At 54.0% G+C, this 24,110-nt stretch overlaps 1 protein-coding gene across 2 annotated transcripts; it reads right to left on the reverse strand.

The window, feature by feature from the left end:
• Window positions 1-320: 320 nt before the first annotated feature.
• On the reverse strand, window positions 321-23,692 carry LOC138238237 (progestin and adipoQ receptor family member 4-like). Of its 2 annotated transcripts, XR_011189328.1 has the most exons (4): window positions 22,732-23,692; window positions 7,220-7,438; window positions 2,039-4,967; window positions 321-1,928 (listed from the first exon to the last, which is right to left on the reverse strand). XR_011189328.1 is itself a non-coding variant. In XM_069188320.1 (3 exons), the coding sequence occupies exons 1-3, from the start codon at window positions 23,630-23,632 to the stop codon at window positions 4,534-4,536; spliced, it is 1,554 nt and encodes a 517-aa protein (XP_069044421.1). In that variant the 5' UTR covers window positions 23,633-23,692; the 3' UTR covers window positions 321-4,533. The 2 variants fall into 2 exon arrangements, 1 of the variants encoding a protein (XP_069044421.1); XM_069188320.1 differs by having other exon boundaries at window positions 321-4,967.
• Between the last annotated feature and the right edge of the window lie 418 nt (window positions 23,693-24,110).

Here is a 24,110-nt window from a genome sequence, read left to right on the forward strand (position 1 = left end):
ACACACTGAGCACCCCAACACATTGGACATACTGAGCACCTCAACACACCGACCATACTGAGCCTAACGCACACTGGACACATTAAGCACCCCAACACACACTGAGCACTCCAACACACTGAGCTTAACGCACACTGGACACACTAAGCACCCCAACACACCGGACATACTGAGCTTGACGCACACTGGACACACTGAGCACCCCAACACACCGGACATACTGAGCTGACGCACACTGGACACACTGAGTGCCTCAACACACTGGGCGCTGCCAGACCTCACTCTCAGTCCCCCCCGACAGAGGACAGGAGCAGCACCAGTAGGAATATAGAGCTCCAGTTTATTACAGAAAGATCCAGTGTACAGCGCGGGCCGCCTGCAGCCAGAGAGCAGAGCTGGACGGACGGACAGGGGGCGCGGCCTGGTCCTGGCCTGCTGGACACCAGCGCCCGACCCGCTCCAGGACACCAGCGCCCGACCCGGGCCAGGAGACCAGCGCCCGGGCGTGACCCGGGCCAGGAGACCAGCGCTCCGGGGTGACCCAGCGCTCCGGCGTGACCCGGGCCAGGACACCAGCGCTCGGGCGTGACCCAGTCCAGTAGACCAGCGCTCCGGCGTGACCCGGGCCAGGAGACCAGTGCTCGGGCGTGACCCGGGCCAGGAGACCAGCGCTCCGGGGTGACCCAGCGCTCCGGCGTGACCCAGTCCAGTAGACCAGCGCTCCGGGGTGACCCAGCGCTCCGGCGTGACCCAGTCCAGTAGACCAGCACTCGGGTGTGACCCAGTCCAGTAGACCAGCGCTCTGGGGTGACCCGGGCCAGGAGACCAGCGCTCGGGCGTGACCCAGCGCTCCGGCGTGACCCGGGCCAGGAGACCAGCGCTCGGGCGTGACCCAGTCCAGTAGACCAGCGCTCCGGCGTGACCCAGTCCAGGAGACCAGCGCTCGGGCGGGCAGTGAACCCTTCAGCTCACTGGATCGCGGCGGTGAGGGCACAGACAGCGCCCCCTGCAGGCAGCCCCCCCCCTGCTGGGACCAGTCCCGTTCGCTGAGCAGAATGACATCATCAATAGTGATGAGACAGAATCGTTAATAACAGGCTATCCCGCACCTGTGTGTTAAAAAAAATATTTTAGTAGGAATCTTTCTGACCCAGATGAAATTATGACCAGCAGGATTCTCGGTATCGCTGAGCAACCCCGGACTCGTGTGTGCGTGTGGTTGTTCGCGAGAGACTCTCCATGACCTCTCCTCTCTCTCGATGTGTCTCCTGTCCCATTGGTGTGCGGTCCGTACCGAGAAATTGTCAAAGAGCTCTTCTCTGTCCTCCAGTGTTATACAATGTAATTATTAAAGAATTATTCCAATATCATATTAATGGAGTGTTTACTTCTTCATCGTGTCCTGCTGACCCGATCGCCAGTCTAACGGAGAAGGAGGGGGACGGGCACCCGTCCTGGGGCTGGACACGCCTGCTGATGGACAGGCTGGTGTCCATCCCACAGCCCCCAGCTGAACTCACCACAGTGACTCCGGTCTGCACCGCCTCACTGAGGAAGATGAGGAGGAACAAGTAGACAAGAGTCTACAGCTCTGAGGAAGAGGAGGGTGATGAAGCAGCTGGACTGGGTCTGTGTGCAGTGAGTCTACAGCTCTGAGGAAGAGGAGGGTGGTGATGAAGCAGTGAGTCTACAGCTCTGAGGAAGAGGAGGGTGATGATGAAGCAGCTGGACTGGGTCTGTGTGCAGTGAGTCTACAGCTCTGAGGAAGAGGAGGGTGATGATGAAGCAGCTGGACTGGGTCTGTGTGCAGTGAGTCTACACCTCTGAGGAAGAGGAGGGTGATGATGAAGCAGTGAGTCTACACCTCTGAGGAAGAGGAGGGTGATGATGAAGCAGCTGGACTGGGTCTGTGTGCAGTGAGTCTACAGCTCTGAGGAAGAGGAGGAGGGTGATGATGAAGCAGCTGGACTGGGCCTGTGTGCAGTGAGTCTACACCTCTGAGGAAGAGGAGGGTGATGATGAAGCAGTGAGTCTACACCTCTGAGGAAGAGGAGGGTGATGATGAAGCAGTGAGTCTACAGCCCTGAGGAAGAGGAGGAGGAGGGCGATGATGAAGCAGCTGGACTGGGTCGGTGTGCAGTGAGTCTACAGCTCTGAGGAAGAGGAGGGTGATGATGAAGCAGTGAGTCTACAGCTCTGAGGAAGAGGAGGGTGATGATGAAGCAGTGAGTCTACAGCTCTGAGGAAGAGGAGGGTGATGAAGCAGCTGGACTGGGTCTGTGTGCAGGGAGTCTACAGCTCTGAGGAAGAGGAGGGTGATGATGAAGCAGTGAGTCCACAGCTCTGAGGAAGAGGAGGGTGATGATGAAGCAGCTGGACTGGGTCTGTGTGCAGTGAGTCTACAGCCCTGAGGAAGAGGAGGGTGATGATGAAGCAGCTGGACTGGGCCTGTGTGCAGTGAGTCTACACCTCTGAGGAAGAGGAGGGTGATGAAGCAGCTGGACTGGGTCTGTGTGCAGTGAGTCTACAGCTCTGAGGAAGAGGAGGGTGATGATGAAGCAGCTGGACTGGGTCTGTGTGCAGTGAGTCTACAGCTCTGAGGAAGAGGAGGGTGATGATGAAGCAGTGAGTCTACAGCTCTGAGGAAGAGGAGGGGAGGATGAACACTCCTTCCTCAGCCCTGTGGCCTCAGTCCTGGCCAGTGGTCACTCTGCGCTGACGCAGGTGGACACAGGGAGTGACCAGTCCAGGGGCCCTTCAGAGCTTTACTCACACGCAGCAGTGAGACAGGACGAGCGCGTAACCCTCCTTCTCCGTGTGAGCCCCCATCCTGAGGGAACGCTCCAGGGCCTACACCCTGTCATCTACGCTCTGTGAGAGTGTACCCCTCTCCTCTACTCTCTGTGTGAGAGTGTACCCCTCTCCTCTACGCTCTGTGAGAGTGTACCCCTCTCCTCTACTCTCTGTGTGAGAGTGTACCCCTCTCCTCTACGCTCTGTGTGAGAGTGTACCCCTCTCCTCTACGCTGTGAGAGAGGATACCCCTATCCTCTACGCTCTGTGAGAGTGTACCCCTATCCTCTACGCTCTGTGTGAGAGTGTACCCCTATCCTCTACGCTCTGTGTGAGAGTGTACCCCTCTCCTCTACGCTGTGAGAGAGGATACCCCTCTCCTCTACGCTGTGAGAGAGGATACCCCTCTCCTCTACCCTGTGTGTGTGAGTGTGTACCCCTCTCCTCTACGCTCTGTGTAAGAGTGTACCCCTCTCCTCTACACTGTGAGAGAGTGTACCCCTCTCCTCTACGCTGTGAGTGTACCCCTCTCCTCTACGCTCTGTGTGAGAGTGTACCCCTCTCCTCTACGCTGTGTGTGTGTGTGTACCCCTCTCCTCTACGCTGTGAGTGTACCCCTCTCCTCTACGCTCTGTGTGAGAGTGTACCCCTATCCTCTACCCTGTGTGTGTGAGTGTGTACCCCTCTCCTCTACGCTCTGTGTAAGAGTGTACCCCTCTCCTCTACACTGTGAGAGAGTGTACCCCTCTCCTCTACGCTCTGTGAGTGTACCCCTCTCCTCTACGCTGTGAGTGTACCCCTCTCCTCTACGCTCTGTGTGAGAGTGTACCCCTCTCCTCTACGCTGTGGGTGTGAGTGTATCCTATTCTCTACGCTCTGTGTGTGAGTGTACCCCTCTCCTCTACGCTCTGTGTGAGAGTGTACCCCTATCCTCTACGCTGTGGGTGTGAGTGTATCCTCTCCTCTACTCTCTGTGTGTGAGTGTACTCCTCTCCTCTACGCTGTGAGAGAGTGTACCCCTATCCTCTGCGCTGAGTGTACCCCTATCCTCTACTCTCTGTGTGAGTGTGTACTCCTCTCCTCTATGCTGTGAGAGTGTACCCCTATCCTCTGCGCTGTGTGTGTACCCCTATCCTCTACTCTCTGTGTGAGTGTGTACTCCTCTCCTCTACGCTGTGAGAGAGTGTACCCCTATCCTCTGCGCTGTGAGTGTACCCCTATCCTCTACTCTCTGTGTGAGTGTGTACTCCTCTCCTCTACGCTGTGAGAGAGTGTACCCCTATCCTCTGCGCTGTGTGTGTACCCCTATCCTCTACTCTCTGTGTGTGAGTGTGTACTCCTCTCCTCTACGCTGTGAGAGAGTGTACCCCTATCCTCTACGCTCTGTGTGTGTACCCCTATCCTCTACTCTCTGTGTGTGAGTGTGTACTCCTCTCCTCTACGCTGTGAGAGAGTGTACCCCTATCCTCTACGCTCTGTGTGTGTACCCCTATCCTCTACGCTCTGTGTGTTTCTCTCCGTGTATGAGTGTACCCCATCTCTCTCTCTCTCTGTGTGTGTGAGTGTACCCCGTCTCTCTCTGTGTGTGTGTGAGTGTACCCCATCCCTCTCTCTCTCTGTGTGTGTGTGTGAGTGTACCCTGTCTCTGTGTGTGTGTGTGTGTGTGTGTGTGAGTGTACCCTGTCTCTCTCTCTCTGTGTGTGTGTGTGTGAGAGCACCCCTGTCCCTCTCTGCGCCCCGGTCAGTCGGGGGGACAGCGGTGTGTGCTGATCCACAGCAGGTCGTCCAGCACGCCCCAGTGCAGCTGCAGGATGGAGCCCACCACCAGCACGTGCATGATCTGGTGGCTGTTGCCCCAGTAGTCGAAGCGGCCGGGCCGCAGGCGCTCGGGCACGCGGCTCACGTTGATGAGGCCGCCCAGCAGCGCCAGCGCGTCCATGGCCAGGAAGTGGCGCAGTGCGCCGGGGGCGCCCGCGCCCAGCCCCGCGCCGCGCAGCAGGAACAGCAGCAGGCGGAACAGCGCCTGCCAGGCGAAGGACCAGAGCCGCCGCGCGCTGCTGGGCGCCGTCACCGCGCCGTAGATCGAGCAGCTGGACAGCAGCACGTAGGCCAGCAGCGCCACGCCGCGCGTCCGCGGGTAGCACAGCAGCGTGGTGTAGACGATCGGGAGGGCCCCTGGGGAGAGACAGGGAGAGAGAGACAGGTCACACACACTGAGACAGAGAGAGAGAGACGGGTCACACACACTGAGACAGAGAGAGAGAGAGAGAGTCACAGCCTGAGGAACAGTGAGTCTGTCTCCCAATAATGCTCCAGCCGCCTACAGTATATGTCAATATTATATAATATGTCTTTGTTGTAAATGTCTGTAACATGTCTGTAGATTTTATTTTACTTCTATTTTTTGTTTTGTTCTATGTTAATTTTATTATTTTTATAATTGCTGGAGCAGGACTGTCAGACCTGGGCACTGACAGTCAACCTGGACAAGACCAGAGTTATGGTTTTCCAGAAGAAAGCCAGACCTCAGGGAAACAGGTACAAATTCACACTGAACAACAACACATTGGAGCACACATCCAGCTACACATATCTCGGTCTCACCATCAGCTCTTCCGGGAGTTTTGACCTGGCAGTGAAGGCACTGAGGGAGAAGGCACTCAGGGCTTTCTACGCAATAAGAAGGAGGCTCTTCAACATCAACCCACCAACAAGAATCTGGCTCCAAATATTTGAAAGTGTAATCCAAGCCATTGCCCTATACGGCAGTGAAGTGTGGGGTCCCCAAGAGCTGAGCCCAAAACAGAGCCCCCTGAGCCAGCTGGTCCTGAGGCTCACTGACCTGAGCCACACCGACACTAACCAGCCTCAGGACAGCACTGCTAGAGCACCACAACCCAGACTCAACCACATCACAGCACAGATCAAACAGCAATATCTCACACACTGGGACACACACACACAAACACAACATAAACTGGAATGCTACAGAACCCTAAACAGACAATACACACTAGCCGAATATCTGACCAAAATAAGAAACAACAAACAGAAATAGACCCTGACGAAGTACAGGCTCAGTGACCACAGCCTGACCATAGAAACTGGACACAGGCAGACCTGGCTGCCCAGAGAGGACAGGCTCAGTGACCACAGCCTGGACACACACACTGGACACAGGCAGACCTGGCTGTCCAGAGAGGACAGGCTCAGTGACCACAGCCTGGACACACACACTGGACACAGGCAGACCTGGCTGTCCAGTGAGGACAGGCTCAGTGACCACAGCCTGGACACACACACTGGACACAGGCAGACCTGGCTGCCCAGAGAGGACAGGCTCAGTGATCACAGCCTGGACACACACACTGGACACTGGCAGACCTGGCTGTCCAGAGAGGACAGGCTGTGCTCCCACTGCCAGCAGGAAGAAATAGAGACAGAGGTGCACTTCCTACTGCACTGTGACAGATACTCTGGGATTAGAGAAACATTCTTCCCGAAATTCAGAAATCTAATCCCAGAGTTCCCACACCTGCCAAAACCACAACAGGTCCCAATCCTACTGGGAGAGGGAGGAGGGAACTCAGTTGAACTGGCAGCCCAGTATGTGATCTCCTGTCCCAGACTGAGGAACAGTGAGTCCGTCTCCCAATAATGCTCCAGCCGCCTACAGTATATGTCAATATTTTATAATATGTCTTTGTTGTAAATGTCTGTAACATGTCTGTAGATTTTATTTTACTTCTATTTTTTGTTTTGTTCCATGTTAATTTTATTATTTTTATTTGCTTTGGCAACACTGATTGTACCCATCGGTCATGCTAATAAAGCACCTTGAATTGAATTGAATTGACAGGTCACACACACACTGAGAGAGAGAGACCGGTCACACACACACTGAGAGAGAGAGAGAGAGAGAGACAGGTCACACACACACTGAGAGAGAGAGAGAGAGAGAGAGAGAGAGAGAGAGAGAGAGAGAGAGAGAGAGAGAGAGAGAGAGAGAGAGACAGGTCACACACACACGGGGAGAGAGAGAGAGACAGGTCACACACACACAGGGAGAGAGACAGGTCACATACACAGAGAAAGAAGTTACACACACACACACAGAGAGACAGGTCACACACACTGCGCATCTGTGGGTAGCACACCAGTGTGGTGTAGAAGATAGGGAGAGTCCCTGGAGAGAGAGAGACAGGTAACACAGAGAGAGAGACAGGTAATACACACTGAGAGACACGTAATACTGAGAGAGATACGAAACAACACTGAGAGAGAGAGACAGGTAATACTGACTGGACACTCCAGTACATTAACACTGCACAGAGAGAGAGAGGGGTTAATACAGACACACTGACTGGACACTCCAGTACATTAACACTGCACTGAGACAGTAGGCGAGAGGGGTTGATCAGACTGACCCAGAGTGTTTATCATGCAGATACCGCACATGTCCAGGGTGAGAAGGGTACGGTAGACAGGAGCCCCACCCTCATGGTTCATGAACAGGTGGTACAGCACTGAGCCCAGCTGAGGAGACAGGCAGGCCAGGAAGTGAACCACACCCAGCCATGTCACACTGATCTGGGACCAGGGAATATTGAGAGGGAGGAGCACCAAGAAACACAGCAGAGGGATTCCTGTGGAGAGACAGACAGGGGTTAATACAGACACACTGACTGGACACTCCAGTACATGAACACTGCACTGAGAGAGAGAGAGGGGTTCATACAGACACACTGACTGGACACTCCAGTACATGAACACTGCACTGAGAGAGAGAGGGGTTAATACACACACACTGACTGGACACTCCAGTACATTAACACTGCACTGAGAGAGAGAGGGGTTCATACAGACACACTGACTGGACACTCCAGTACATTAACACTGCACTGAGAGAGAGAGGGGTTAATACAGACACACTGACTGGACACTCCAGTACATTAACACTGCACTGAGAGAGAGGGGTTCATACAGACACACTGACTGGACACTCCAGTACATTAACACTGCACTGAGAGAGAGGGGTTAATACAGACACACTGACTGGACACTCCAGTACATGAACACTGCACTGAGAGAGAGAGGGGTTAATACACACACACTGACTGGACACTCCAGTACATGAACACTGCACTGAGAGAGAGAGAGGGGTTCATACAGACACACTGACTGGACACTCCAGTACATGAACACTGCACTGAGAGAGAGAGGGGTTAATACAGACACACTGACTGGACACTCCAGTACATTAACACTGCACTGAGAGGGAGAGGGGTTCATACAGACACACTGACTGGACACTCCAGTACATTAACACTGCACTGAGAGAGAGAGGGGTTAATACACACACACTGACTGGACACTCCAGTACACTAACACTGCACTGAGAGAGAGTTCAATCAAACTTTATTTGACAGAAAAAAAACAAAAGTATTAATCAAGGGTCTTAAAACTCTATTTTAAGAATTAAGAAAAAAAAAAATAATAAAAATAAATAAAAATCATAATTGGAATAAAACTCTTTCATTATTTATGATCCTGCACAGGACATTTCCAAAACACCAAAACTTTTCGAATGTTCTGAGGTCATTATGCGATTTGTAAAACAGAAATTCTAACGATATCCTGCTCTTCACCAACCCTTCGAACATCCTCACCAAGTCTACAGACCCGGAACCAGAGATCTTATTTTTCCGAGTCCTGTAGATGGTGAGTTTGGCCTGGCCCAGCAAAAAATTAGCGAGGAGGGTCTGAGTTTTCCGTTTTTTTGTGTGACCTACCCCAAACACGAAGATAACATTGTTGAAGGCCAGGCCAAGGTTGGTGAAGAGCCGGATCAGTACAGCAAACATGGGCGACAGGCGGGGGCAGGCGCTGTAGCAGTGGAACACCGTCTCCCTCTGAGCGCAGAAGGGACAGGCGTCAGACACCGCCGGGTCCAGAACCGACACAAACGAGTTGACCCCCAGGATGGTGTGCAGGACCCTCCACTGCAGATCACCAGCCCTCTTGTTGAGGGGAAATCTGTAGAGGCTACCCCAGGCAGGCCGGACGTCATCCGGCACTCCCAGACGAGCCCTCCAGGGAGTGTCAGGGAGCGCGGACAGCTGGGCCTGGTGCCTAGATGTTACGACTAGTCTGTACAGACATTTCCCCCCAACACCAGCTAGAGACCTCTCCTCTGAGGCAAGGGGCTCAAGGAGAGATCCCGTCGGTCCGGGACTGAGCGCAGGAGACACTAGCAGACCAGGGAAAGGAGGCTGTGTGATTGGAATGTGATGGTCCTCAAACAGACCCTGGATCAGCAGCATCTCCTGGAGAGGCAGAGCAGAGCGAAGCTGACTGAGAAACCTGTCTACACACCGCCGCGAGTGTAGTCCCAGCGCGCCACACGCCCACTCCACGCTGCGCCAGCAGCCCTGATCCACGTCCAGCAGGTGGTGGAGCTGTGTAATGTTGGCGTGGACCAGTCTGCTGGTAAAGTCCAAGGAGCGGCCCGGTTCTATGTCCATTCGTAGATTGTGTATTAATGGTTCCCTGAGTGTCCAGTATAGACTGGGCCGCTCCTCTTCCCTCTGCACGCGCAGATGCCGCCAGGCCTCCAGGAGACTGCGCTGGAAAGGCGGCAGTGGAGACAGGTCAACCCTGCTGGTGTCCATAAGGAAGAGCACACAGTCGAGCCCGAGGTGTCCTGCTCGACGCAGCAGGGTGAAGGTCAGCTCCCTCCAGGACAGCGAGGCCGGGCCGAACAGCAGCTTCTGCACTGCCTGCAGGCGAAAGGCGTCCACTCGGCTCCGGATGTCGATAAGTCCTTGCCCTCCGTCCTCTCTGGGCAAATAGAGGACGCCCCTCCGCAGCCAGTGCAGTCCGTCCCAGAAGAAGTCGAGGAGCGTGGCCTGCAGCTCCTCGACCAGTCCGGCTGGTGGCTCCAGACACACCAAGCGATGCCACAACATCGAAGCCACCAGGGTGTTGACAATCAGAACCCGGCCTCTGTAGGAGATCTGGGGGAGCAGCCAGCGCCAGCGGTCCAGACGACCTTTCACTTTTTCAAGGAGCCCCTCCCAGTTCTTTTTCACGCTGGCCTCATCCCCCAGGTGCACCCCCAGGTATTTGAGTCCCCCTCTGGTCCAGCTGAGCCTCTCTGGCAAGGCTGGGGGACCCATCTCGCTCCACTCCCCCAGGAGTAGGGCGCTACTCTTGGCCCAGTTCACTTTGGCTGATGATAGCCGCTGGAAATCACTTAAAGTTGTCTGTAGCGCCCTGACATCCTGTTCTCCACTGACCACGACCATGATGTCATCAGCGTACGCCGAGATCTTGACAGTGGAGTCGGGGCAGCCCGGGATGGACAGGCTCTGGCCCGGTTTCTTCTCTAGGCCGAAGAAATAGCGAGTCGGGGCGTCTACCTGTGATGCACTCTGAACCCTAGAATTTATTAGAGCTCCTTGTACTTTTGTGTCCAGAAGGCCAATGAGTGATTCTTTTTGGGTTTGGAGGTCATCAATTAGCCTCCTGTCTGCACGACACTCCAGAGCCTGGTGGAGCTCCAGAATGTCTCTCTCCAGAGCCTTCATGGACTCATGGATACCTCTCGTGACACTTCCAGTGTACTGCTGGCAGAACTGGCGAATCTGCACCTTGCCAATATCCCACCACTGCCTCAGGGAGACAAAGTGGGCTTTCTGACTCCTCCACTGCTGCCAGAAGAACACGAGGCAGTCGCAGAAGTGAGCATCGTCAAGCAGCTGGGTATTAAAGTGCCAGTAGGCACTGCGGGCCCTCACTGATGGCACAGCGACTGTGCAGACAGTGAGACAGTGGTCCGACAGGCCCACTGGACAGATGGAGCACTGCTTGACGATGCTGTAATGATGTTTACGGCAGTAAAGTCGGTCTAGCCTGGCCAGAGAGAGGGTATTCCCCCTGACCTGGGCCCAGGTGTACTGCCTCGTGTCCCCATGACATCTCCTCCAGATGTCAGTGAGGTCAGACTTGACGAGGATCCTGCGCAACTCCCTGGCCGACGGGCCATGTGGCTCTGCATGATTCCTGTCCAGTGTGCTGTTCTCTGTGCAGTTGAAATCACCCCCCAGGAAGACCAGCTCTTCAGGCTGGCAGGTCGCCAGTGCAGTCTCAAGCTCCCTGAAGAGGGTGACCCTCTCCCCGCCGTCGGTGGGAGCGTAAACGTTAATAAAAACAAAGGTTTTCTTTCCGATAACTACTCGCACGAGTAGCAGGCGACCCTTCACCACCTCCTGGACGGCGATAGAGAGGGGCCTGAACCCCACAGAGAACAGCACCGCGACCCCCGCGCTCACAGGGGACCCGTGACTGTACACGATGTCCCCCTGCCACTCCCGCTGCCAGGCGACGATGTTGGAGCTGTCGGTGTGGGTCTCCTGCAGGAAAGTCACCTGCAGGTTCTTTTCTTTGATAATCTCCAACACCGCAGCTCGCTTCAAAGCCCTCCTGCACCCATTGGTGTTCAAACTCCCTATCCTAATGTCGCCCATGTTTGCGGAAAAGAAAAAAAGAAAAAACATAAAACACGAACAGACACGTAGCACGCAGACGGATAGTGATGTGATGTAAGGGACAGGACTCATTCGTGCTGAGGTGCGTTCCGCGGTCCTGCCTTGATCTTACCTAAAAGGCTCTTCAGGCGCCATCTCTCCTGATCGCTGAAGTCATTCGCACCCGAGCCCCTCTTCAGATGGCGCGTCGCGGAGAGGACAAAGAGCTCGGTGTCGGGAAAAAAGTCCTCGACCACAGTTCCCCTCTTACCTTTAGTCTTCTCTAAGAACTCCCTAATGCTCTGGAAACTGTAGCCTCCTCTGCAGCTCCGCCGGGCCGAGGAGCCCGAGGCGAGAGAGGAGTCGGTGAAGCCGCCCTCGTCGTCGCTCCCGGACTCCGAGGAGCTCCGGGCGGCGGCGGCGGTGGCGGCGAGGACACTCCAGCGCGTCCTCACTCTCCCGGTGTCGGAGTCACTCGCGGCCCCCGGGCCGGCGACAGAGCCGCCCTCCACCGAGCTCTCTGTGCTGCGCTTCTTCTGCACCGCACTCTGCACAGATTTTTTCGTGCGCTTTCTCCGCGGCGTCTTAAAACCATCATCTATTTTTTCAGATGATAACTCATTTCCTCCCCACACCGTGTCTGCAATTTTCGCTGGCGCTTGAGACGCGTTTTCCCCTGTCGGTGTCACTACCTGCTCTCTCTCTCCCTGACTCTCCTGAGCAGCGCTCATCTCTCCGCCAGCGCTCATCTCTTGCTCTCCGGTGTGGGGGGCTCCCTGCTCTTCTGAGGGCTGCGGTGGTCCACTCTTTACTATCTGCTCTCCTGATTGGGACGCCACCGGCTCGGGCTCACCTGCTCCCTCCAGCGATCTCCTCTCCTGCACCCCGGCCGTGGGCTCTGACTCCCCGCTGCCTCCCTGCGCTGCTCCGCTCCCCGCTGCCTGACGCTGTCGGCTAGCCTCCTGTGCGCCCTGGGGCTGAGGCTCCCTGCCTGTCTCTTCCTCCACCTCCGGGCAGTTCTTCACCACATGCCCCTCGCTCCCGCACCTGAAGCACTTCATCGATTCCGAAGTCACGAATACAACATAGTCGCAGCTGTCAATACGAAATTTAAGGGCCACATTGATCTCTTCCGTGGGGTTTTTTAGGATGACGTAGACCTGTCTCCGGAAAGAGACGACGTGCTTCAGCTGCGGAGCCCTGCAGCCCAGAGGGACCCTCCTGATCGGAGAGACCACCTGTCCGTATCGGGACAGTTCCCTCTCCAGCAGCTCGTTCCTCATGAACGGAGGCACGTTGGAGAGGGTGATCTTTCGAGCCGGGGCCGCGAGAGGCAGTACCGGGGTGAAGGTGCCGTCCAGGACAACTCCCTTCTCCACCAGGGTGTTTGCCAAATCGGTAGACTGCAAGAAAATGACTATACCTCCACTCATGCGGGAAGCGGACCTGATGTTCCTGCAGCCCACGACCTCCCCGACCGCAAGAACGCACCTCTCAAGCGGACAGAACTCCGCAGGGGAGATTTTCACACCATGGCGGCGAGTTAGTTTCTCAAAGGAGAGGTCTGGAGGATCAGAGCCTCCAGAACCGGCCATGATGAGAAAATAAACCCCGCTTTTCCCCAAAAAAGACAGAAAAACACAAACCCAGTGAAGAAAACACCGCCACACGATCAAACCCACCGAAGCTCCGCCCACTCACTCACTCAGTCTCGCGAGAAACACACAGAGAGAGAGAGAGAGGGGTTCATACAGACACACTGACTGGACACTCCAGTACATGAACACTGCACTGAGAGAGAGAGGGGTTAATACAGACACACTGACTGGACACTCCAGTACATTAACACTGCACTGAGAGGGAGAGGGGTTCATACAGACACACTGACTGGACACTCCAGTACATTAACACTGCACTGAGAGAGAGAGGGGTTAATACAGACACACTGACTGGACACTCCAGTACATTAACACTGCACTGAGAGAGAGAGGGGTTAATACAGACACACTGACTGGACACTCCAGTACATTAACACTGCACTGAGAGAGAGAGGGGTTAATACAGACACACTGACTGGACACTCCAGTACATTAACACTGCACTGAGAGGGAGAGAGGGGTTAATACACACACACTGACTGGACACTCCAGTACATTAACACTGCACTGAGAGGGAGAGAGGGGTTAATACAGACACACTGACTGGACACTCCAGTACATTAACACTGCACTGAGAGAGAGGGGTTAATACAGACACACTGACTGGACACTCCAGTACATTAACACTGCACTGAGAGAGAGAGGGGGGTTAATACAAACACACTGACTGGACACTCCAGTACATTAACACTGCACTGAGAGAGAGGGGTTAATACAGACACACTGACTGGACACTCCAGTACATTAACACTGCACTGAGAGAGAGAGGGGTTCATACAGACACACTGACTGGACACTCCAGTACATTAACACTGCACTGAGAGAGAGAGGGGTTCATACAGACACACTGACTGGACACTCCAGTACATTAACACTGCACTGAGAGAGAGAGGGGTTAATACACACACACTGACTGGACACTCCAGTACACTAACACTGCACTGAGAGAGAGAGGGGTTAATACAGACACACTGACTGGACACTCCAGTACATTAACACTGCACTGAGAGGGAGAGAGGGGTTAATACACACACACTGACTGGACACTCCAGTACATTAACACTGCACTGAGAGGGAGAGAGGGGTTAATACAGACACACTGACTGGACACTCCAGTACATTAACACTGCACTGAGAGAGAGGGGTTAATACAGACACACTGACTGGACACTCCAGTACATTAACACTGCACTGAGAGAGAGAGGGGGGTTAATACAAACACACTGACTGGACACTCCAGTACATTAACACTGCACTGAGAGAGAGGGGTTAATACAGACACACTGACTGGACACTCCAGTACATTAACACTGCACTGAGAGAGAGAGGGGTTCATACAGACACACTGACTGGACACTCCAGTACATTAACACTGCACTGAGAGAGAGAGGGGTTAATACACACACACTGACTGGACACTCCAGTACATTAACACTGCACTGAGAGAGAGAGGGGTTAATACACACACACTGACTGGACACTCCAGTACATTAACACTGCACTGAGAGAGAGGGGTTAATACACACACACTGACTGGACACTCCAGTACATTAACACTGCACTGAGAGAGAGGGGGGTTAATACAGACACACAAACTCCAGTAAGACTGCACTCAGTGTATTAACCCTCTCTCTCTGTTATTGTGTATACTGTCAATGGGGGATAATCTTTTTTTCCCTGTAAGCCTGTTAGCTAATGGACTTATCAAAGGTTTGTAAGGAGAAAGAGATTCATTAGAATGTCAAGGTCACAGAGGAAATATAAAACAATCTGGAGACACTCAGTTTAACACACACACTCATCCCAGCAGAGACACTGTCTCACACTCAGTTTAACACACACACTGATCCCAGCAGAGACACTGTCTCACACTCAGTTTAACACACACACTGATCCCAGCAGAGACACTGTCTCACACTCAGTTTAACACACACACTCATCCCAGCAGAGACACTGTCTCACACTCAGTTTAACACACACACTCATCCCAGCAGAGACACGCTGTCTCACACTCAGTTTAACACACACACTGATCCCAGCAGAGACACGCTGTCTCACACTCAGTTTAACACACACACTGATCCCAGCAGAGACACGCTGTCTCACACTCAGTTTAACACACACACTGATCCCAGCAGAGACACGCTGTCTCACACTCAGTTTAACACACACACTGATCCCAGCAGAGACACTGTCTCACACTCAGTTTAACACACACACTCATCCCAGCAGAGACAATGTCTCACACTCAGTTTAACACACACACTCATCCCAGCAGAGACACTGTCTCACACTCAGTTTAACACACACACTCATCCCAGCAGAGACACTGTCTCACACTCAGTTTAACACACACACTGATCCCAGCAGAGACACTGTCTCACACTCAGTTTAACACACACACTGATCCCAGCAGAGACACTGTCTCACACTCTGTTTAACACACACACTGATCCCAGCAGAGACACTGTCTCACACTCAGTTTAACACACACTGATCCCAGCAGAGACACTGTCTCACACTCAGTTTAACACACACACTGATCCCAGCAGAGACACGCTGTCTCACACTCAGTTTAACACACACACTGATCCCAGCAGAGACACTGTCTCACACTCAGTTTAACACACACACTGATCCCAGCAGAGACACTGTCTCACACTCAGTTTAACACACACACTGATCCCAGCAGAGACACTGTCTCACACTCAGTTTAACACACACACACTGATCCCAGCAGAGACACTGTCTCACACTCAGTTTAACACACAGCACTAATACTGTGATTTTACCCTGATCTTACTGGACTGTACTGAACTGCACTGTGAGTTTACCACAGTCTCACTGGCCTTTACTGAACAGTACTGTGATTTTACCCGGATCTCACTAGGCTTTACTGCACTGCAATGTGATTTTACCACAATATCACCACTCTTTAATGGGATGTACCATGGTTGATGGTGTTACTTCAGGGTAAAATGACTGAAATGAACAGAGGGGTATTAATGGAGTATTAAGCGTCACAGGGAGTATTAATGGAGTACTAATCAGCTTTCTTCACCCCAGAGTTTCCACTCAACACCTTAATCTTCTCAGCCTCTTACCAACATCACTGTCCAGCTCAGAGCTTCACAGCAAACATTTCACCCAGGTACACACTGAACACACACACTGGTCTGTACTCCAGGAGTGTGTGTGTGTGTGTGTCTACACAGTGAGTCTGTACTCCAGGAGTGTGTGTGTGTGTGTGTGTGTGTCTACACAGTGAGTCTGTACTCCAGGAGTGTGTGTGTGTCTACACAGTGAGTCTGTACTCCAGGAGTGTGTGTGTGTCTACACAGTGAGTCTGTACTCCAGGAGTGTGTGTGTGTCTACACAGTGAGTCTGTACTCCAGGAGTGTGTGTGTGTCTACACAGTGAGTCTGTACTCCAGGAGTGTGTGTGTGTGTGTGTGTGTGTGTGTGTGTGTGTGTGTGTGTGTCTATACAGTGAGTCTGTACTCCAGGTGTGTGTGTGTGTCTACACAGTGAGTCTGTACTCCAGGAGTGTGTGAGTGGAGTACAGACTCACTGTATGTGAGTACAGTGAGTCTCACTCACACAGTGAGTCTGTACTCCAGGTGTGTGTGTGTGTGTGTGTCTACACAGTGAGTCTGTACTCCAGGTGTGTGTGTGTGTGTGTCTACACAGTGAGTCTGTACTCCAGGTGTGTGTGTGTGTGTGTGTGTCTACACAGTGAGTCTGTACTCCAGGTGTGTGTGTGTGTGTGTGTGTCTATACAGTGAGTCTGTACTCCAGGTGTGTGTGAGTGTGTGTCTATACAGTGAGTCTGTACTCCAGGTGTGTGTGAGTGTGTGTCTATACAGTGAGTCTGTACTCCAGGTGTGTGTCTGTCTCTATACAGTGAGTCTGTACTCCAGGTGTGTGTGAGTGTGTGTCTATACAGTGAGTCTGTACTCCAGGTGTGTGTTAGTGTGTGTCTATACAGTGAGTCTGTACTCCAGGAGTGTGTGTGTGTGTGTGTCTACACAGTGAGTCTGTACTCCAGGAGTGTGTGTGTGTGTGTGTGTCTACACAGTGAGTCTGTACTCCAGGAGTGTGTGTGTGTGTGTGTGTCTACACAGTGAGTCTGTACTCCAGGAGTGTGTGTGTGTGTGTGTGTGTCTACACAGTGAGTCTGTACTCCAGGAGTGTGTGTGTGTGTGTGTGTCTACACAGTGAGTCTGTACTCCAGGTGTGTGTGTGTGTGTGTCTACACAGTGAGTCTGTACTCCAGGTGTGTGTGTGTGTGTGTGTGTGTGTCTGTCTATACAGTGAGTCTGTACTCCAGCTGTGTGTGTGTGTGTGTGTCTATACAGTGAGTCTGTACTCCAGGTGTGTGTGTGTCTATACAGTGAGTCTGTACTCCAGCTGTGTGTGTGTGTGTGTCTATACAGTGAGTCTGTACTCCAGCTGTGTGTGTGTGTGTGTCTATACAGTGAGTCTGTACTCCAGCTGTGTGTGTGTGTGTGTGTGTGTCTATACAGTGAGTCTGTACTCCAGCTGTGTGTGTGTGTGTGTGTGTGTGTGTCTATACAGTGAGTCTGTACTCCAGCTGTGTGTGTGTGTGTGTGTGTCTATACAGTGAGTCTGTACTCCAGCTGTGTGTGTGTGTGTGTGTGTGTGTGTGTGTGTGTGTGTGTGTGTGTGTGTGTCTATACAGTGAGTCTGTACTCCAGCTGTGTGTGTGTGTGTGTCTATACAGTGAGTCTGTACTCCAGCTGTGTGTGTGTGTGTGTGTCTATACAGTGAGTCTGTACTCCAGCTGTGTGTGTGTGTGTGTGTCTATACAGTGAGTCTGTACTCCAGCTGTGTGTGTGTGTGTGTGTGTGTGTGTGTGTGTGTGTGTGTGTCTATACAGTGAGTCTGTACTCCTGGTGTGTGTGTGTGTGTGTGTCTATACAGTGAGTCTGTACTCCAGGTGTGTGTGAGTGTGTGTCTATACAGTGAGTCTGTACTCCAGGAGTGTGTGTGTGTGTGTGTGTGTGTGTGTGTGTGTCTACACAGTGAGTCTGTACTCCAGGTGTGTGTGTGTGTGTGTGTGTCTACACAGTGAGTCTGTACTCCAGGTGTGTGTGTGTGCGTGTGTGTGTGTGTGTCTACACAGTGAGTCTGTACTCCAGGTGTGTGTGTGTGTGCGTGTGTGTGTGTGTGTCTACACAGTGAGTCTGTACTCCAGGTGTGTGTGTGTGTGTGTCTATACAGTGAGTCTGTACTCCAGGTGTGTGTGAGTGTGTGTCTATACAGTGAGTCTGTACTCCAGGTGTGTGTGAGTGTGTGTCTATACAGTGAGTCTGTACTCCAGGTGTGTGTCTGTCTCTATACAGTGAGTCTGTACTCCAGGTGTGTGTGAGTGTGTGTCTATAAGTGAGTCTGTACTCCAGGTGTGTGTTAGTGTGTGTCTATACAGTGAGTCTGTACTCCAGGAGTGTGTGTGTGTGTGTGTCTACACAGTGAGTCTGTACTCCAGGAGTGTGTGTGTGTGTGTGTGTCTACACAGTGAGTCTGTACTCCAGGAGTGTGTGTGTGTGTGTGTGTGTGTGTGTGTGTGTGTCTACACAGTGAGTCTGTACTCCAGGAGTGTGTGTGTGTGTGTGTGTGTGTGTGTGTGTGTGTGTGTCTACACAGTGAGTCTGTACTCCAGGAGTGTGTGTGTGTGTGTGTGTGTGTGTGTGTGTGTGTGTCTACACAGTGAGTCTGTACTCCAGGAGTGTGTGTGTGTGTGTGTGTCTACACAGTGAGTCTGTACTCCAGGTGTGTGTGTGTGTGTGTCTACACAGTGAGTCTGTACTCCAGGTGTGTGTGTGTGTGTGTGTGTGTGTGTCTGTCTATACAGTGAGTCTGTACTCCAGCTGTGTGTGTGTGTGTGTGTCTATACAGTGAGTCTGTACTCCAGCTGTGTGTGTGTGTGTGTCTATACAGTGAGTCTGTACTCCAGCTGTGTGTGTGTGTGTCTATACAGTGAGTCTGTACTCCAGCTGTGTGTGTGTGTGTGTCTATACAGTGAGTCTGTACTCCAGCTGTGTGTGTGTGTGTGTGTGTCTATACAGTGAGTCTGTACTCCAGCTGTGTGTGTGTGTGTGTGTGTGTGTCTATACAGTGAGTCTGTACTCCAGCTGTGTGTGTGTGTGTGTGTGTGTGTGTGTGTGTGTGTGTGTCTATACAGTGAGTCTGTACTCCAGCTGTGTGTGTGTGTGTGTCTATACAGTGAGTCTGTACTCCAGCTGTGTGTGTGTGTGTGTCTATACAGTGAGTCTGTACTCCAGCTGTGTGTGTGTGTGTGTGTCTATACAGTGAGTCTGTACTCCAGCTGTGTGTGTGTGTGTGTGTGTGTGTGTGTGTGTGTGTCTATACAGTGAGTCTGTACTCCAGGTGTGTGTGAGTGTGTGTCTATACAGTGAGTCTGTACTCCAGGAGTGTGTGTGTGTGTGTGTGTGTGTGTGTGTGTGTGTGTGTGTGTGTCTACACAGTGAGTCTGTACTCCAGGTGTGTGTGTGTGTGTGTCTATACAGTGAGTCTGTACTCCAGGTGTGTGTGTGTGTGTGTGTCTACACAGTGAGTCTCTACTCCAGTGTGTGTGTGTGTGTGTGTGTGTGTGTGTGTGTGTGTCTACACAGTGAGTCTCTACTCCAGGTGTGTGTGTGTGTGTGTGTCTACACAGTGAGTCTGTACTCCAGGTGTGTGTGTGTGTGCGTGTGTGTGTGTGTGTCTACACAGTGAGTCTGTACTCCAGGTGTGTGTGTGTGTGCGTGTGTGTGTGTGTGTCTACACAGTGAGTCTGTACTCCAGGTGTGTGTGTGTGTGTGTGTGTGTGTGTGTGTGTGTGTGTGTCTACACAGTGAGTCTGTACTCCAGGTGTGTGTGTGTGTGTGTATACAGTGAGTCTGTACTCCAGGTATACGTGTGTGTGTGTGTGTGTCTATACAGTGAGTCTGTACTCCAGGTGTGTGTGTGTGTGAGTCACTGACACACAGAGAGTCACTGACACACACACACACACACACAGAGCCCCAGAGTCACTGACACAGAGCCCCAGAGTCACTGACACACACACACACTAACAGAGCCAGAGTCAGACACAGAGCCACTGACACACACACAGCCCCAGAGCCACTAACACACACAAACAGTCCCAGAGCCACTGACACACACACACAGAGCCACTGACACACACACACAAACAGCCCCAGAGTCACTGACACACACAGCCCCAGAGTCACTGACGCACACACATAGCCCCAGAGTCACTGACACACACAGCCCCAGAGCCACTGACACACACAGCCCCAGAGCCACTGAAAAACACAGAGAGTCACTGACACACACAGAGCCCCAGAGTCACTGACACACAGAGAGTCACTGACACACACACACAGCCCCAGAGTCACTGACACACACACACACAGCCCCAGAGTCACTGACACAGAGTCACTGACACACACACACAGAGCCCCAGAGCCACTGACACACACACACACAGAGCCCCAGAGTCACTGACACAGAGTCACTGACACACACACACAGCCCCAGAGTCACTGACACAGAGTCACTGACACACACACACAGAGCCCATGAGTCACTGACACAGAGAGTCACTGACACACACACACAGCCCCAGAGTCACTGACACACACACACAGAGCCCCAGAGTCACTGACACAGAGTCACTGACACACACACACAGAGCCCCAGAGCCACTGAAACACACACACAGCCCCAGAGCCACTGACACACACACACAGCCCCAGAGCCACTGACACACACACACAGAGCCCCAGAGCCACTGACACACACACACAGAGCCCCAGAGCCACTGACACACACACACAGCCCCAGAGTCACTGACACAGAGTCACTGACACACACACACACAGCCCCAGAGCCACTGACACACACACACAGCCCCAGAGTCACTGACACACACACACAGCCCCAGAGCCACTGACACACACACACAGAGCCCCAGAGCCACTGACACACACACACACAGAGCCCCAGAGCCACTGACACAGTCACTGACACACACATACACAGAGCCCCAGAGTCACTGACACAGAGCCACTGACACACACACACACAGAGCCCCAGAGCCACTGACACACACACACACAGCCCCAGAGCCACTGACACACACACACAGAGCCCCAGAGTCACTGACACACACAGCCCCAGAGCCACTGACACACACACACACAGCCCCAGAGCCACTGACACAGAGCCACTGACACACACACACAGAGCCCCAGAGTCACTGACACACACAGCCCCAGAGCCACTGACACACACACACACAGAGCCCCAGAGTCACTGACACACACAGCCCCAGAGCCACTGACACACACACACACAGAGCCCCAGAGCCACTGACACAGAGTCACTGACACACACACACACAGAGCCCCAGAGCCACTGACACAGAGTCACTGACACACACACACAAAGAGCCCCAGAGTCACTGACACAGAGCCACTGACACACACACACAGAGCCCCAGAGTCACTGACACACACACACACAGAGCCCCAGAGTCACTGACACAGAGCCACTGATACACACACACACAGCCCCAGAGTCACTGACAGAGTCACTGACACACACACACACAGAGCCCCAGAGCCACTGACACACACACACAGCCCCAGTCACTGACACACACACAGAGCCCCAGAGTCACTGACACACACAGCCCCAGAGTCACTGACACACACACACAGCCCCAGTCACTGACACAGAGTCACTGACACACACACAGAGCCCCAGAGTCACTGACACACACAGCCCCAGAGTCACTGACACACACACACACAGCCCCGGAGCCACTGACACACACACACACAGCCCCGGAGCCACTGACACACACACACACAGAGCCCCAGAGCCACTGACACAGAGTCACTGACACACACATACACAGAGCCCCAGAGTCACTGACACAGAGCCACTGACACACACACACACAGCCCCAGAGTCACAGACAGAGTCACTGACACACACACACAGAGCCCCAGAGCCACTGACACACACACACAGCCCCAGTCACTGACACAGAGTCACTGACACACAGAGCCCCAGAGTCACTGACACACACAGCCCCAGAGTCACTGACACACACACACAGAGCCCCAGAGCCACTGACACAGAGTCACTGACACACACACACACAGAGCCCCAGAGTCACTGAAACACACACACAGCCCCAGAGCCACTGACACACACACACACAGAGCCCCAGAGCCACTGACACACACACACACACAGAGCCCCAGAGCCACTGACACACACACACACAGAGCCCCAGAGTCACTGACACAGAGCCACTGACACACACACACACAGCCCCAGAGTCACTGACACACACACACAGCCCCGGAGTCACTGACACACACACACACACACAGCCCCAGAGCCACTGACACACACACACACAGAGCCCCAGAGTCACTGACACAGAGCCACTGACACACACACACACAGCCCCAGAGCCACTGACACACACACACACAGCCCCAGAGCCACTGACACACACACACACAGAGCCCCAGAGTCACTGACACAGAGCCACTGACTCACACACACACAGCCCCAGAGTCACTGACACACACACACAGCCCCGGAGCCACTGACACACACACACACAGAGCCCCAGAGCCACTGACACAGAGTCACTGACACACACACACACAGAGCCCCAGCGGCCGGCGCCGTGCGGACCCACCGTGCGTGTAGATGTTGCCGAGCTCGTTGTGCAGGTAGCAGAGGCTGCGCAGGCAGTCCTGCACGGACGACACGGGCCGGTAGCCCGTCAGCACGTACTTGTTGAACTGCAGGTGCGGCGGCGAGCTGGCCCAGTCCAGGAGCCGCGGCCCGTCCAGGAACGCCATGGCCGCTAACCGCGCCGCCCGCACGCCGAGCTCAGCTGGGGCCCAGAGGCAGCTGTCTCCCCGGTCCGGTCCGGCCCGGCCCGTTAAAACCCCATCGCCCCCAGCTGCCGGCTCTCGGGTCCGGAGCCCCGCTCGGCCCGTGCCGTCCGGACCGGCTCCTCCGCGCACACGAGTGCCGCCGGTCCGGTGACCCAGGGGAACGGTCCCTCCGAGGGACACGAAGCCCAGCCGACCAGCCGGGCCAGCAGAATGAAACCGGTCCCAGTGAAGAGCCGCGTGTCCGCCGGTCCCGGGTGCCGGTCCGGCGCTCCGGTCACCGCGTTGCCTGGACACGCCGGGGGCGCGCACGCCGCCGGGGCCGCGCAGGGACGTCGCCAGGAAACCGGCCGGGTTGTTATTGTTCGAGGTGCCGAGGGGCTCCGGTCCCACAAACACCGGCTCGGCCCCGGTCGTGGTCCCGGCCCGGGCCCCGGTCCCGGTCTGCCCCGGCCTCGCTCTCTCCGCTGCTGGGCTCTGGGCCTGCCCCGGGCGCTGCGTACCGACCTGCCGGGCTGCGCGCTGTGTCTGACCGGCTGCAGCTCCTACACTGAAGCCGCCGCCGCCGCCGCCGCCTTCCGGGGGGCGGAGAGGAGAGAGGAGAGAAGAGAGAGGAGGGCGGAGACAGGAGAGAGAGGAGGGGGGAGGTACAGAGAGAGAGACAGGAGAGTACAGGCTCAGTGACCACAGCCTGGCCATAGAAACTGGGCGACACAGGCAGACCTGGCTGTCCAGAGAGGACAGGCTCAGTGACCACAGCCTGGACACACACACTGGACACAGGCAGACCTGGCTGTCCAGAGAGGACAGGCTCAGTGACCACAGCCTGGACACACACACTGGACACAGGCAGACCTGGCTGTCCAGAGAGGACAGGCTGTGCTCCCACTGCCAGCGGGGAGAAATAGAGACAGAGGTGCACTTCCTACTGCACTGTGACAGATACTCTGGGATTAGAGAAACATTCTTCCCGAAATTCAGAAATCTAATCCCAGAGTTCCCACACCTGCCAGAATCACAACGGGTCCCAATCCTACTGGGAGAGGGAGGAGGGAACTCAGTTGATCTGGCAGCCCAGTATGTGATCTCCTGTCACAGCCTGAGGAACAGTGAGTCTGTCTCCCAATAATGCTCCAGCCGCCTACAGTATATGTCAATATTTTATAATATGTCTTTG

Source organism: Lepisosteus oculatus, chromosome 4, assembly GCF_040954835.1.
Source record: "Lepisosteus oculatus isolate fLepOcu1 chromosome 4, fLepOcu1.hap2, whole genome shotgun sequence".
In the NCBI taxonomy this organism is placed as follows: domain Eukaryota; kingdom Metazoa; phylum Chordata; class Actinopteri; order Semionotiformes; family Lepisosteidae; genus Lepisosteus; species Lepisosteus oculatus.

Excerpts from the sequence above, each read along its gene's own strand:
- LOC138238237 (XM_069188320.1), bottom strand. The coding sequence starts at position 23,632 with ATGGCCAGGCTGTGGTCACTGAGCCTGTACTCTCCTGTCTCTCTCTCT. Across the intron at positions 7,439-22,731 it reads CGGCAACATCTACACGCACG|GAATCCCTCTGCTGTGTTTC; the intron begins GTGGGTCCGCAC and ends GTCTCTCCACAG. Across the intron at positions 4,968-7,219 it reads CTGCATGATAAACACTCTGG|GGGCCCTCCCGATCGTCTAC; the intron begins GTCAGTCTGATC and ends GTCTCTCCCCAG.